A 15,851-nucleotide genomic window follows, 5' to 3' on the forward strand; every position below is an offset into this window, starting at 1 on the left:
TTCCTCAGCATTCTAAGACTATATAAATGGAGGGCCTGAAAAGGGTAGGATCAGAGGATCACAAATTTAGACAACAGAAGTAGTCTTCATCTTACAGAGGAGGAAAATAAGGTCTAGAAAAGGGAATGACTTGCTTATCTTCACAGATGGAGAAAATGGGAGAACCAGAATTTGAATATAGGTCCTATTGATGAGAGCAAAACTCTGACCTGAGACAGCCCGGTAAAGTTATGTAAAATCACCAACAAAAAGCTATACAAACTCAAATGGTCTCACACCATCTGGAAACAGGATGAGTCTCCAGAGAATGTCTCTTTTCATATACAAACTCAAATGCTCTTGCCTATTCTCAGATTCCTGTATAAAATAGGTCTTCAGAAAATGTCTCTTTGCAAAAATCACTTCTCTCTTGAGAATGATATTGCCCGCCAAAGAAGCCTTTATCTTGGTGTCTCTTTAAGGGTAAAAGCTTTTTTTATTTTTTTTTTATTTTTTATCACAGTCTTTGAATAAGCAAATTTCCTTCACTGAAGTGCCTTGGAGAACAAGGACATCCACTCCTGCCACACCTCTCCTTTGCTACCCTGCCCACATCACTACGGGGCAGATAAGGAACTCAGGCCCCTGGAATGGAAAGGACTTGACTTTAAATCTGGCCTCAGATACTTGATACTTACTAGCTGAGTGACCCTGGGCAAGTCACTTAATCCTGATTACTTCACAAAAACAAACAAAAAGAGAATTATAGATCCTATGTTTTTGCCTTAACTGTAGATAAGAAATAGAAAATGAATCAGAGATACCATTATAAACCATCTCCAAATCTATGAAACATGGTGAATTTTTGTTGGAGGGGGCCAAAAAAAGGGGGGGAGGAGCTAATAGAAAAATCCCATAAATTTGTAGAAATTTTTGGAAGTTTCCAGGCAGGAAATATGGGCCAGTCAACTAATAGATTAACAAAAATGTAATTATGGATTCTTTTTACAAAAACACATGCTAACTAGGTTCTATGGATTCAAGAACAAGTTTCATCATAACAAATGCCTACTGAAGTTCAATTAAACTTTTAGTTTAGTTCAATTAAAAAGACGTTTATCAAGAGCCTACTATGTACAAGGCATAATACTTATTGGTCATAGAAACCTGGTTTTCCCCAAAGACCCTGGTTCTCAGGTGGCTCTCTCCTGAGCTAACTGATCTTCTTTCTCATGTCTGCTCTGCTCACACTTCACAGCCACTTCCTGGCTCCTCTCTAAACATCTCAGTGACCTTTTCTTTAAGATTTACTCCTATTCTAGAAGTTAGCAATCTTCCAGGCCCCAGGATCATTCTCCCTCCACAATCCAGCCCCTCTACCTGCCATGAGTCCATGATACCTGCTATCACCTTTAATATGACTTCACTTTCCACATTTTAAGGTCTCTATCTTTTATTTTATACTGTCCTTGATTTGTGAATCTCTTGTCCCACAGCTGCTCATCCCTCTTAAAATCCACTTTCTCTGCTTTTACTTGCTGGATTATCAATGCTGCTAGATGAAGTCACACAACCACTACAGATTTGTTATTGAATTTCAAATGGACCCTTACTATAGCATTAAACAATCCTTTTAATTTCCATCAAAGTGTCCCCAATCATAATTCAAATCTCTTCTTTTCTAACCATTAGTTCTCCTTCCCTCTCAGCAGAGGACCTTGAATCATATCCCCCCCCCCCCAAAATTGAGGATATTCATCCAAAAAACTGAGGCTGCTGATCCTATCAATCACACCTTTTAAATCATCTCAGCATAATCCCCTCAATTCTCAAAATGCAACATAGATATTAACTTGTGGTTTTCCAAGTCAACATTTAGCCTATTTGAGTCTCTTCAAGGATATTAATGATCAAGTCTTCAAAAATGCTATGGTTTTCTCAGCTTCTCAACTTTTATGCTGTGTCTGCCATCACTATTTCCTCTTTCTGGATCCTCTCTCTGAGTTTCCCTGGCACAATTCTCTTTTGTCTAACCAAACTTTTTCAAGTTTTAAGGCTTCTTTAAGGCTCACCATCTATAATCCCTTCCCAGGATCCCCTCTTCCTCTCCATCTCTACACACTTTCTCTCAGAGCCAACTACCACCTCTGCAAACAACTCCCCATCTACTTATCCACCCTTCCCTCCTCCCCGAGCTCCATTCCTGACACTCCACCTGTCTGCCAGACCCATCTAGATGCAGGTTCATAAAGAGCCTTCGTGGGATGTTCTTGGCAAAGATACTAGTGTGTTTTGCCATTTCCTTCTCCAGCCCCATTCACACAAGCCAGATTTGAACTTGGAAAGTCTTCCTAACTTCAGACCAGACACCATCTGTTGTGCCCCATCACTGCCCAGCAAGTAAGAAGAGAGGGATTCAAATTCCCCCCTCAGACACTTACTAGCTGTGCCATTATGGGCAAGTCATTTAGTTAGACTGCCTCAGTTTACCCAGTTGTAAAATGGAGCCCCTAACAGCACGGACCTCCCAGGGCCGTTGCGAGAATCAAACCGCGCGCAGTAAGAGTACTGCGTAAATGTCAGCCCTTATGACAATTACTCCCATTTGAACTCTCCTACATGCAAATTACACTAAGAGTCCCCATCGGAAACAAGAAAGCGAAAGTGTGTTTTCCACGCAAATCCGTTTTTTCCTAGGTTGCACAGCGAGCGATCTGACGGGTCCGGGAGGAGAAACGAGAGGGAGTGCGGGGCTCGGGACTCCGGAGTGCGAATCCCGCCTCAAACCCCTTCTGTTTGCGTGACGCTGGGGCAGTCACTTAAGCCATTTGCCTCAGTCTCCCCCGCAACTGCGAAACGAGGATAAATCCAGGTGCGCGGTAGGAGAGATGCTCCGCAGCGGCCGGCCGGGACCGCCCCCGGTCACTCACCCTCCGCATCCGGCTGCCGGAGAGAAGGTCCGCGATACCCTTGGCCGCGTCGTTCTTCTCCGCCACGCAGAGGACTCGGCGGCAGCCCCGGAAAGCCGCCTCCATGGCGTCGCGGGACAGGCCGCGGACAGCGCGGAGGCCTACGCGGATAGCCAGAAAAGTCATGCCGAGGCAGCGCGCTCGCAGCCTCGGCCCCCGCGCATGATCCCGGTCCCGGGGATCGCTCGGGCTTCCCGATCCCGCCTTCCCTCTCCGCCCCCCAGCCACCACCGAGTCCGCTCCCGATCTCCGAAGGGGGCGAATTAAAATAGCCGGGACAAGCCCCGACAACTCATCCCGACAAAGTGACGCGGCCGCTAGAGGTCTCAGCAGCAGGTCCGAATGTTTCCCGCCAGGCAAAACTGCAGCCCTAGGCACTCGACTTCCCGTCGCTCTGGGTAACGGGAACTACAACTCCCAGGGTGCCTTGGCACGCGGTGTGTCGGCTTTCCTCGTCCGCTGACCGCTCACCTGCCCGTCGCTCCCACTATAGCGGACTACAACTCCCAGGATTCCGTGGCCTACGTGTAGTCGTCTTCCATTTCCACTAGACGCCCAACCACGGGTCTCTCCCAGATTGGGGACTACAACTCCCAAGATGCTCTGGAGTGTGGTGTAGTTGCTTCGCGCCTGCCATTCAGTTTCCAGGCCACAACTTCCGAGACAATTTGGCCTATAACGAGGTTGCTTTCTACCGGCCATCCAACTTCCTGTTTTTCGTGATGGGTAGGCGACTACAATTCCCAGGAGGCCCGGGCGCAGCGGCGTAATTGTTTTCCCACGGATAGGCCTTTTCTCTCTTCCTTAGGATTTTCCGCCCGTAGGAACACTTCCCAGTTGTTTCCCAATCCTTTTCCCGTCCGGTCCACCTAACGTTTTATCGCTTTCGTTTCCTCTCCTTCCTTTTTCTTTCCATAATGCTTTTCCGTGAGAAGGTATACGTAGGTACTTCCGGTTCACGAAAGCGCTGCTCTTTGGGTCATGTGATCAGAAGATGGCGGCCCCTCAGTAGCTGGCTGTCCACTGTGGCGTCCGAGAATCCGGGACGGTTTCGGTTGCGGGGACGGCGGCAAAGCTTAACTGGACTCCGTGGCCGCCGGCAGCCTCGGGCAGAGGAGCCCGCTCGGAGAAGCGGCGGCATAGGTGGGTAGGCCGGCGACCTTGCTGCTGCTTTCTCGGGTCCAGCTCTGCCCGGCGAGGGGTGAGTTAGCTGCGGGCTCGAGGAGAGAAGGACGAGGCTTTCCCTTGCTCGCTTTTAACCCCACCGGGGCTGGAGCCAGCCCCCTGGCCCAGAGCCCGGCCTCGGGGCACCCCGAGGCACGAGGGACCCGATCGGATGCGGATACCGACGCCCCTGGAGGAGCCAGATGCTGTGAGGAGCTGCGGACGCGCACCCCGCGGCTGCCGCCAGGGAGCCTGCGGCGCTGGAGAAGCTCCCGTGAGCGTCCCCTCGCCCCGGAGACCTCTGCCCATTAGTTCTCCTTGTGTTTTTGACTGACTTCTCCGTTTTCACTTCTCCTTCCTCATGCCCTTTTACCATAACTGGAAATATGATCAGCGCCCCTGATGTGGTGGCTTTTACCAAAGAGGAAGACTACGAGGAGGAGCCTTACAATGAGCCGGCCCTGCCAGAGGAATACTCCGTCCCCCTGTTCCCCTTTGCGAACCAGGGGGCCAACCCGTGGTCTAAGCTGTCAGGGGCCAAATTCTCTCGGGATTTTATTCTCATCTCAGAGTTCTCTGAGCAGGTGGGACCCCAGCCCTTGCTGACCATCCCTGATGATACCAAAGTTTTTGGCACTTTTGATCTTAACTACTTTTCTCTCCGGATCATGTCTGTGGATTACCAGGCCTCCTTTGTGGGGCATCCATCCGGCTGTGCCTATCCCAAGCTGAACTTTGTTGAAGACTCCAAGGTTGTACTGGGGGATTCAAAGGAAGGAGCTTTTGCTTATGTGCATCATCTCACCCTTTATGATCTGGAGGCCAGAGGTTTCGTCAGGCCATTTTGCATGGCCTATATTTCCACTGATGAACATAAAATCATGCAGCAGTTCCAAGAGCTCTCAGCTGAATTCTCCAAGGCTTCAGAGTGCTTGAAGAAAGGTAATAGAAAAGCTTTTGCAAATGAACTTGAAAAGAAATTGAAAGATCTGGATTACACTAGGACAGTGCTTCACACTGAAACAGAGATCCAGAAAAAAGCCAGTGACAAATGGTTTTACTCCTCTCAGGCCATTGAAAAGGCTAATGAGTTGGCCAGTGTGGAAAAATCCATTATTGAACACCAAGACCTATTAAAGCAAATCAGATCTTATCCTCAACGAAAACTGAAGGCACCTGATTGCTATCCATGTGAGCCAGAATGTGCCCAGGATCAAGCAGCTGACCAGGCATCCACTACCTCTAACCCTGATGAACCTGCTGAAAGAAATCTTTATAGGCGAAGAACCTCATATACCCCCAAGCTCATCAAAGCAAAGTCTGCTAAATGTTTTGACAAAAAGCTGAAAACCTTGGAAGAACTTTGTGACACTGAATTCTTCACCCAGACCTTGGCTCAGTTGAATCACATTGAACGTATGTTTAGAGGAGATCTGTGTTATCTTTTGACCAGCCAGATTGACAGAGCCCTTTTGAAACAACAATGTATAACTAACTTCCTCTTTGAAGACTTGGTAATTTTAGATGATAAAATAGCAGAGAAACAAGAAAATATGCCAATGGAGTACAGTCAGGACAAGCTACACTCCAGATCTTTAGATGATTGTCCAATTCCTAAAGTGTTAATTAATGTGGGATCTTTCAAGTCCAGTGTGGAGTCTGTACTTATCAAGATGGAACAGGAAGTTGGAGATGAATTCAAAGAGTCTGAGGTAACAGAAGCTAGCATTTATGGTCATCGGGAGAACTTGGATTACCTTGATATGGATATGAAAGGAAGCATCAGTAGCGGTGAAAGCATTGAAGTTTTGGGCACTGAAAAGTCTACTTCTGTTTTATCTAAGTCGGACAGTCAGGCAAGCTTGACTGTCCCATTGAGCCCTCAGGTGGTCCGAAGCAAAGCAGTCAGCCGAAGGACTATCAGTGAAGACAGCATCGAGGTTCTTAGCACTTGTCCCTCAGAGGCCTTGATCCCTGATGACTTTAAGGCAAGTTACCCAAGTGCCATTAATGAAGAACCTTATGTGGAAGAGCCTTATGCAGATGATGATGAAGGAGCTATTCATTTTAGTGCAAGTATCAGCCAACAGGATTTTGGTGAGACAGAGGGCAATTTAGAACACACCTTAACACAAACAGATTCTGCTTGTTGTATTGGAAAAGATAGTTCAAGTCTCCTCATACCAAATTCTGACCAAACACAAAAACACTGCGATGAAGATGGAGTGGTCAGCATCCCCCCACAGCGTTATAAGGAGAGGCAACAGGGATTTCACGTGGACTTCTCAGTGGATGATATCAACTCTTCTTGCCAGGAGAATACAATAGAAGGCCTTTCTCCTTATGACCTGGACCCAAGCTGTCTGAGAAGCAGCAGGGATCTCAGTAAGATCAGCCTTAATGAATATGGAGATTCTACCAGCCACATTAGCAGTGCAGCATCTACCAGTTCAGATAGGACTCCTTCTCCTGCCCATCACATTGGCCTTTTCTCAGAGAGGCATAAAAAAAAGGCTGGGCAGAATGCCTTAAAATTCATTAGGCAGTACCCCTTTGCACACCCTGCAATTTACTCTCTGCTTAGTGGAAGAACTCTTATTGTGCTAGGGGAAGATGAAGCAATAGTGAAGAAGCTCGTAACAGCTCTTTCCATCTTTGTTCCCAACTATGGCAAATATGCCAAGCCTGTGAAACACTGGGTCTCTTCCCCTTTGCACATAACGGATTTTCAGAAGTGGAAACTTATTGGCTTACAGAGGTAAATGATTAGAGATACAACTTCTTAATAAGGTGGATAATGGGCACTTTAAACAGGTCTCAAAACAGGATATAAAATAGATTGCTGCCAACTGGGTGTGATTTGAAGCCATCTGGCAAAGCCCTTTCCCCAAATCCCATTCCTTCCTCCCTAATACCTTTCTCATCTGCTTGGCTAGTGCCTAAAATTCTTTTAATCAGGTGACCTAGCCTCCCATTCTATAGCTAACACAGAGAACATGTTTAATCTAGATGAGATAATTTTAAGTACTTTGGACGATGATTATATGCAACATTTTTAACTGCCAGTTATAAATATTTCTTATGTGTTCATTACTACTGTAGGACTTCTGTTTGGGAATACTTTGTCAACAATTTACAGATTTAGTTTGATTCAGACTTTTAACTAACATCTCTCTCCTGCCTCCTCCCCCACTCAAATGAGTGAAGTTTGATAATTGTTTATTGACATGACAAGCCTTAATATTAAAATATTTATGTAAGACAGAAATGGAATGTAAAGTATACCTATTGCAGAGATAGACCGTCTTTAGATTTTTCTCCACATTTTTTTGTCTCAACTATTCAGACTTTTTAGGAAAAACTTGAAGGGTTTGAAAGAATTGGCTAAAGAGGGGAGGGTATCCATAAAAAAGGGGAATTGTCAAAGAAAGGGAACTTGAAAATTTGCCAAAACTCCTAGAGAAAAAAGGGATAGGCTCAAGTTATTGATTATCTTAACTTCAATTCACCTATTTACAAAATGGGGATATTTGTCCTGTCCTTTTACCTTACAAGTGACATTTTAAACAAGAGGTTGTTTTATCTTGGAAGATGACTCATGGAGGAGACGTAGAATTGTGGAGGCAGAGAAGAGATTGAGAGGGGGCAGAGTAAAATGTGGAATGAAAGGGATGATGTTGTTACAGTACCAAGGAGGTGAAGATGATCTTTGCATTATCCAGTGCCTGGCATACGGTGGACTCTTGTTAAGTGTTCATTGAATTCAAAATGACATTGTAATCCTTGAATGCCATGATCCTAATTCTAGTTTTCCAATCAGCGAAATATTGAAGATTTCTATGGGGAAGTGAATAAGGAAATTGAATATACTCAGGTGCTTAGTAGCATTAAAAAAATAAAGAGATCTCAAAGGTAGAAAACATTGTGAAAGATTATTTTAGCCAGTACTTATTCTTTTAGTTTTGAGTGAAGCTCTCTGCAAAAGTAAACTCTGGTTTCTGGAGAAACTTTCAAATCTGGAAGCCACTATAGAATCAAGAGATCATTTAAGAATTTTCCTGATTTGTCTCCTTAGATTTTTGGGTCTCACTGTCCTTACTAATCTTTGTCTATCTATTTCAGAGTGGTTTCTCCAGCTGGTGTCAACACCCTCCATTCCCTGAACCGATACAGCCGTTACACTAGCATACTAGATTTGGACAACAAAACATTGCGGTGCCCACTGTACCGGGGCACATTAGTGCCCCGCCTGGCAGATCACAGAACCCAGATCAAACGGGGGAGCACCTACTACATGCATGTGCAGAGCGTCCTGACTCAGCTATGTTCTAAGGCCTTTCTCTATGCTTTCTGTCATCACCTACACTTGCCCATCAATGAGAAGGAGACAGAGCAGTCTGTGGTAGGCCGACAGGTGAATTTCTTGAAGCTCCACCTGGGCCTAGTGAATGAGGATGTCAAAGTGGTGCAATATTTGGCTGAGCTGCTCAAGCTGCAATATATCCAAGAGCCTGTCAGGCCTCATCACTCGATGCTCAGGTTTGACTATGTTCCCAGCTTTTTGTACAAAATCTAGGCCTATTCCCAGCTGTTATAACAGAAACATATATGACTTTAGGGTAAGAGGGTGCAGTGAGGATGACTGAACATTTGCCTGAGCTTGACTTTCTATTTTTGCTATTCATGGAAAAGAACATTAGATGATGAAAAATGTTAGTAGCATCAGGACCTCTTCAGCTGGGGAAATGCAGATGTTTAAGAGGTTCCTGACACTCAGGAACCAAATATAGGATATTTTCCACAACCGAGCTTTCTTTGAAGATGTTTAAGAGGGCAATCAGCTACCATTAAGTTCTTTGTTGTGTCATTTGTGTTTTGTGATCAGGCCCCTAAATTCAGAATAGTTCATTTTACAGCAATGGGGACAAGGGTCCATTAAAGTCAAAATATTCCTTGATATTTAAAAAAACTTACTGTAAGCTACATCGAAACTACAAGGCTCTAGGCATCATAGAAAACTCAAAAGGAATCCAGCCAAACCTTCATCACATTGAGGGGCAAAATGACCAGGGAAACTAATTTAACTATGGCAAATAGAAACTTAATACATAATTTGTACATTAATGTCTTTTCATTAAGACCTCAGGTAATTGGCAGTGGCCCTGTAATTATCTGACATTCCTAGAGACTTGTGTTCAAAGGAGGTATTTAACTGCAGTCCCAAGAAACTGATTGCTCCTTGATCCCTGAGATGGGAAGAGTGAAAGCACAGCAGCTGCCATTTTGAAAGTACCTACTGACTGGGCAGTTTGAGAAAATGCCCGCCCCCCCCCTTGGCTGATGATGAATGTATGTTAGAATCTTCAGTTATTTCTCATGCCCACAAGAGAGATCCATCTGTGCCTTGTCTGCCTGTTTCACTGTTCAGTGTTGGGGGGGAGGGCTAGGAGGGGTATTTCCAAACAGACTTTTTGAGTTTAGGTATGCAGAGTATCAGCAGTAGTAATTGGAAGACAGTGGTTTGAAGCGTTCCAGGATAACCAAGAGCAAGACAGAAGGCATGGAGTGTGTGGGGCCAAAGGTACCAGTTTGACCAGTACCATCAAGCCAATAATGGGTAATTCCCATGATTTTGTTCTACTAGCTTCTCTCTGATCAGGATTTAGTTTGTTCGCTGTCATGGCAAAGCTCTGGAGAAGTGTAAAAACTATGGATCAACACTGTCAACTCCAAATCCTTTTATCCATTAAGCCTTTACAACTTTACAAGCCTCTCAGAAGGTATAATTTGCTAGCTAGTCTACAGGCTTTGGTTCATTTCACTGTTTTGTGACTAGCAGTTTTCTTGTGTTCTAAAATTCCCTGAATTAATTTAGCCAGATGATGGTGTGGAGAGGATAGTGCCTACCTCTTGACCTGTTTTTGTTTTCATAGCGTGTGGCCTCCATCTCCACAAATGATTTATAGGTGATTTTTAAAAGGTGGCAGGGAGTTGCAATTAATTCTCTGCCTCTATGTCATGATTAGATATTACTCTTGGTTTTTATCTTTACTTCCTCATACATATTATACACTCCCTCACACCTGCCACCAGAATGTGGAGATAAATGTTTTCTTGAAACCTTGAACTTTTTAGTACTTTCAAAGAATACTATTTTTTCTTCCCAGCCATGAAATTTTGCTGTTTTTAATTTATTCCACAAAAACATGTGTTTACAGATGTGAAGCAATCCTGAATTCTGTACTGAGTATGATGTTGCCATTGAGCCATTGAGTGGAGGATTCTTAGGTGGTTTGTTTGTGTTTTCCTCTTGTTCAAGTTTGATGTCAGGATCCTAGTGTCCTAACTCAAGGGTTTCTTTGAAACTAAGCTTCATCCAGCTATTGCCTCTAGGGCAGCATGTTTTTCCTTTTCCGTGAATTTTTCAATACCGTGACATTTGTGTTGTGCCCTCTCCCAAAGAAAGAGAATGACAAGAAGAGATTTGTTTTTCTTTCTCATTCCCCTAGCTGTTCTGTGTGAGAGGACTGGGAAAGCCGTCTCCTCTCCCTTTTCCTACTCCCAGTGCAATGTTGCTTGTCAAATTGATAAACTTGGGGACTTTTTCATGATGGAGCAGCTTGGATATCTTCACATTATTTCTCCTTCTCTCTCCTCCCTTTCTTTCCCACTACATAGCAAAAACATAGGAGAAAAGTTCCTGATGCCTTTGAAACAGGCATAAATTTGGCTTATGACATAGACCTACATCTTATAGCCTTGCCTCTCACATTTGTCAAATGTTGGTGTATCTTAGCTGGATGGTCAAATAGTGTTTTTGCATATCCACGAAGCTGCTATTTCGACTATAGCTGCAGTTTCCCTTTAGAGAAAAAGAATGATGAAAGAGTTGCTGTTTCTGTTTGAATTTTAAACTTTCCACTCACTACAGGACTGCTTTGAAGCAAAAGGAAAGTGTAACTGTTTCCATTTCTGATGTGTGGTACATTTGGCTTAAGTCACTATGGTGGTTTTTGAATAGAACACTTTGGGGGATAGGAATTGAGAAAGAGGCTCCTTCCCAATCTTGACCTCAATGGCATTTCAGAAGTTGTAACCAAAATTGTGGACAGTAAGATAGGAAAACCATGATAATAGGACAAACTTTTTTCTACAGGAATCTGAGTGTAGCTTATGACTCTAAAAGCCTCTTTAAAAAAAACTTAACAAAAGTTATCATTAACAAGGGTAAACTAAGTGTTGTGGTTGTATTCCAATTGGAAAATAATTTTAGGGAATATGAATTCCAAAAATATTATTCAGTAAAATTATTTCTTCTTAAACAGGTTTTGAAAAATTATCAGGGGTTTGGTAATAAGTATTTAACATACTCACAAAGTGGAATTTAGCTTAAATGCACTCTATGGCAAGGCCTGTTAACACTTTTTCCATTTCAGAAAGTTGAATCTAATAGACAACTTTTTTTTTTTTAATTGGGGGAGGGGAGGGATATAAGAATTATAAATGCTAAAACACAAATTTTTTTCTTTGCAATTAATACAATAAATATCATAGAAAACGTTCAAAAACAAAGCTTAAATTTAAGTAATTAATCACGTCCCCGAATCTAGGTAACAGTCCCACTTTTTAATCAAGATTCATTTTTAGATAAGACACTTTTTTTTTTTTTTGGAGATTTTAATCTAGTTTCAGTATTTTCTTTTTTTTTTGTACTACCTTTTTTGGGGGAAAACAACTAAAGCGAGAATTAGGTGATAGAAACCTGATGATCTTCAGACTTGTTAAGGATTTATTGGTATGTTTTAAAACCCTTTTTAGAAAATTAAAACAAAAAGCCTGTATAAAGCCATATTAATCTCCTATTTCCTGCTTTATTGCTTCCCCAAACCAAGTATTCCCCTTCTTAAGTTGGATGGTTTTGTTTTTACATAAATGTTACCTGGAAAAATTGGGTACATCTATTTCTCAATTTTAAGATTTATTACAATCTTCAGTCAACCCAGCTGGAAAATACCTTTTTTCCAAGAATACTTTTAATTTTTATTCATGGACAGATCTTTATTTGGAATGTAATACAGCATAATTCAAACCTGATCCCATTTTAAGATTCTAGAGGGGGCCATCAGTTTTTAATTTGCTTGCCAGGGCTGCTAAGGTTCAATGAAGTGTCTCTAAGCAAAAATGATTGCTTGCTTTTAAATAGTCTGGTTTTTTGTCAATACCAAGAGCATGTATCCTCCCAACAGATCCTCAGTGTTGCATGTCAGTCATAGTCTCTAGTGTTACCTTTGTGATATTTGTCAGTGCAACAACTGGGCACACCTTCTCAGACTAATAGAATTCATCAGGGCAGCCTTTGGAAGAATATCAACAAAAAGTTGAGATCAAGTTGTTTTTCTCAAGTTTGCCTCCCTAAAAGTTCAGAAAGGATGTGTTGATTTATGTTTTAAGTTGAACTTGTTTTCTGGCTTTTCCCCAATACTGTGCTTTGTGTTAATAAGAGAACTCATTTGGTAAAAAGAGGGAGGCAACAAGGTTTTCTCTGCTCCTAAGGTGGAATGTAATGCAGTTGAAAATTCCAACACCTTGAGCTGCCTCTGCTTTTTAGAAGCTTGTGGTCTTGACTCAGCATTTATGTTCTGTTACACTTGAAGGAAGGCAGGATAGTTCAAGGAAGTTAAAAGGTCAAAGTTCATAGGTTGGGAAAAGACCTGAGGCCAAGTTACCTGCAGCTGTTGGGCTCAGGTCAGTAGCTTGTTCTTTACTCAAGTGAAAGAAATGAATTCTTCCTAAGCAGCAGTGCAAATTGTCAATTCATGTCCTATAAATATGTTCATCACTTCAGGGAGCAGGGAGCGATTTGCTGCCATTGTATGCGTGTGTGCACTTTAGACCATTGTACAAAATTCATTACTGATGCCAGATCCCAGATGGAAGCAAAAATGGGAAAACTGGTGAATCAGTCACCCACAGGGATGATTCTAAAGTACCTATTTCCATTAAATGTGATGAGTCAAAACCAGCAGTGATGGGCTGATTTATGTGAGGAGGCAGAGCTACAGGGTACAACCTCACCTCCTGACAATTCAAACACTGGAGTTTGGAATACTAATTGGGTTGAGATAAATATTGCCTTTCAGGTAGCAGTGAGGAACATGGGCTGTGATGAATTCTCACTTATTTTAAAGGAAAACTATTTTACTATTGCATGTTCACTTGTTTGTATTTGTAAATGTGTGTACAGACCATTGTATAAGCGGTAGTTTAAACAAGTGTCCAATGGAAGTAGTATACTTGGCATGTCTATAATACCATTTTAGGTGTAGCTGTACAAGTATGAGTTAACGCCAAATGAATAGTATGAGAAATGTACTGTAAAAAATTAATTTATTTGAGTTCAAATATTTTTGAAATACAAATTTGGTTGTATTTTTAAAGCTATAATTCTTGTCACATTCTGTGGTTAATTTTATTGTGCTTATTAAAAATGGTCATTACTGTTTTGCACTCAGCTGTTTGAAAAATAGTTTCATTGGAAGGCACCAGCTTAAGATGTCTTGATTGTAGGGAACAGACCAATATGTCACACTGGAAATATAAAGCGATTACTGCAAGTAATCAGCATAGGATCACTCATATGTGATCTGTTCTTCTAGAAATAAGAGTCACGTTTGCCACCTTACTCTCCAAAGTACTGAGGATTAAAGCATTTATAAGCTGCTTTGAGCTCTTTCTACATAATGTTGTACCAGATACAAACTTGTCAGTCTTGTAATATTATACTTAATTGAAGCTTCTCAAAAATTTCCTTTCTTACTAAAATGGACATGATTCAATTCTTCTGGCATTCTGCTAAACAACATGATACTGAGATTGAGTAACTTTTACAAGCTATTAACATGGGTGTTTTCCTAGCTGCTGCAACAAAGTTATGAACAAGCCAATTGAGCACTGCAGGGAAGGTTAAATAAAATTATTTAAGTAATATTTTTACATTATATCATTGTTCATTTGAATGAAGGCCTAATGGCCCTAGAAAACTCTAATCGTTATTCAAAAATTAGATTAAAAAGTATGACTCAAAATAAATTCACTAATTAGTAAAGTATCCCCCCAAATGACTAATTATGGGTTTATGGTTTACGCACCATCCTTTGAAGTTCCTCAGTGACTGCCTGGTGGTAATTTTTTTTTTTTTAAATGCAGAGATGTTAAAAAAAGCTCATTAAAAAAGATCCCCTCCCACCCCCCAAAAAACCCTCTCTTTCCACTCCTTTTATACATTATACATCCCACTCCCCTTTATACATTGTCCTACTTTGCTTTTCTTAAAAGGAGGCTTTTGGCACTTGGGTAACCATCAGGCTAAATATTTCCAATCTGGTTCTGAAATTCAAGAGACTGCTGACATCATCCAATCTCATTTTAAAAATCAGGGATTCCAGGCAGAGGAAAACCAGCTGCAAAGCTCTCCACTTTGTCTCTGAGGGCCTTGATAAGACCCTGATACTTCACATCCCCCGAAAGTTTCTCCATGAATTCTTTCATGGTGACCTGGGGCCCGAGGTCTTTCTGAATCTGCAGAGTCAGTTCTATTCCTGCAGAGACAACAGCACAATAATGAAGCTACTCTGCTTACCAAGAAGCTGAAGACAATTTTACATTTTATGTTGTATACAATTATACATTATGTACTACAATGCAGTTAACTGTGGTACAAAACACACAAAACCAGATGATAGTAATACACTCTCCAAAACAAAGATAGATTCAGAAATAAGATGGCCTCTATTCACAAATCAAGTTGATATAAATGCTTGTGTAGGCCCAGCTAACGACTTGACTATGTGATCAGAAGTCCCTGCTTTTTATTTTAGCATTTAGCAGGGATGATTATTTAATTCCCATAATGTAAGTCTTGCAAGTCACAGAACTTAAGATATCATTTAGTCTCTGAAGAAACAGACGAAAGGGGAAAAAAAGTTGCCTGAGGCCACACCAAAGTACCAGAACCGGGAGTGGAACCAAAGTCCTGATGTCAAATCCAGCAATCATCAATAAGAGTCAATCATTCTACTTAATTAAAAAAGCATTTAATGAGGGACCTATTGACTTCATCCCTCACTTGAATCTTCAGTGAGGAGTTTTTGCATATCAAAATTAAGTTTCCAGGACTCTCTTAACTTGAATCTGGTGAACCAATACATCCAAAGGGAGAGTAAGGACTGTGTGATCCTTTGGACAGAGAGCCCAATTCAGGATCCAAGGAGCTAGGTTCAAGCTTTGCCACTGACTAGCCAGAGGGAAGCCATTGGGTTCCAATTTCTTCATCTATAAGATGAGGGGAAGGGACCAGGCTAGACCTTAAAGATCTCTCCAATTCTAAATCTACAATCCTACTACCTTAAAGCAGGCTGACTGAGGCGAATAAATTTATATACCTAAGAAAATGATTTCTACCATTTCTTGCAGCCTTGGCAACAATAGCTCAGTCTCAACTGCTGGATCAAAAGATCTATCAGAAGAAAGAAGACTGCTTATTGTTCTGAAACTTCAGTTTACAGGAACGATTGACAAATGTATTTTAAACCCAGGGCCAGCCTGGCTTGGGGCTTTTAAGGAAAAGAAAAAGGCAGTGTATTCACGTATCTTAAGTCTGGACCCAAATTAGAATCTTTAAGGATTTTAAGACAAAGGATAGAATACTAGGCTTGGAGTCAGGAAAACCTGAGTTCCAAT

At 41.9% G+C, this 15,851-nt stretch overlaps 3 protein-coding genes across 5 annotated transcripts in view; 1 reads left to right on the forward strand and 2 right to left on the reverse strand.

Annotated features, from left to right (window-relative positions):
• The window catches only part of TOP3A (DNA topoisomerase III alpha), a 40,805-nt gene extending 37,404 nt beyond the window's left edge, over nucleotides 1-3,401 (reverse strand). Inside the window, exon 1 of the mRNA XM_031938621.1 lies at nucleotides 2,910-3,401. Within this exon, the coding sequence (XP_031794481.1) occupies nucleotides 2,910-3,074 (165 nt within the window). The 5' untranslated portion in view covers nucleotides 3,075-3,401. The remainder of the gene's footprint in view (nucleotides 1-2,909) is intronic.
• Nucleotides 3,402-3,909: 508 nt separating this feature from the next.
• On the forward strand, nucleotides 3,910-13,901 carry SMCR8 (SMCR8-C9orf72 complex subunit). Its single transcript, XM_003761275.3, has 2 exons — nucleotides 3,910-6,870; nucleotides 8,235-13,901. The coding sequence occupies exons 1-2, from the start codon at nucleotides 4,499-4,501 to the stop codon at nucleotides 8,686-8,688; spliced, it is 2,826 nt and encodes a 941-aa protein (XP_003761323.1). The 5' UTR covers nucleotides 3,910-4,498; the 3' UTR covers nucleotides 8,689-13,901.
• SHMT1 (serine hydroxymethyltransferase 1) overlaps nucleotides 13,483-15,851 on the reverse strand; it is a 38,591-nt gene continuing 36,222 nt past the window's right edge. For all 3 annotated transcript variants that reach the window (XM_031938650.1, XM_031938645.1, XM_031938639.1), the window contains exon 12: nucleotides 13,483-14,710. In XM_031938650.1, coding sequence (XP_031794510.1) covers nucleotides 14,538-14,710 — 173 coding nt within the window. In that variant the 3' untranslated portion in view covers nucleotides 13,483-14,537. The remainder of the gene's footprint in view (nucleotides 14,711-15,851) is intronic.

The sequence above is a fragment of the Sarcophilus harrisii genome, chromosome 1 (genome assembly GCF_902635505.1).
Source record: "Sarcophilus harrisii chromosome 1, mSarHar1.11, whole genome shotgun sequence".
NCBI lineage: Eukaryota > Metazoa > Chordata > Mammalia > Dasyuromorphia > Dasyuridae > Sarcophilus > Sarcophilus harrisii.

Bases quoted from the DNA above. Each gene is read 5' to 3' on its own strand.
- SMCR8 (XM_003761275.3), top strand. From the start codon at position 4,499: ATGATCAGCGCCCCTGATGTGGTGGCTTTTACCAAAGAGGAAGACTAC. The intron at 6,871-8,234 runs GTAAATGATTAG...TATCTATTTCAG, and splicing joins AAACTTATTGGCTTACAGAG to AGTGGTTTCTCCAGCTGGTG.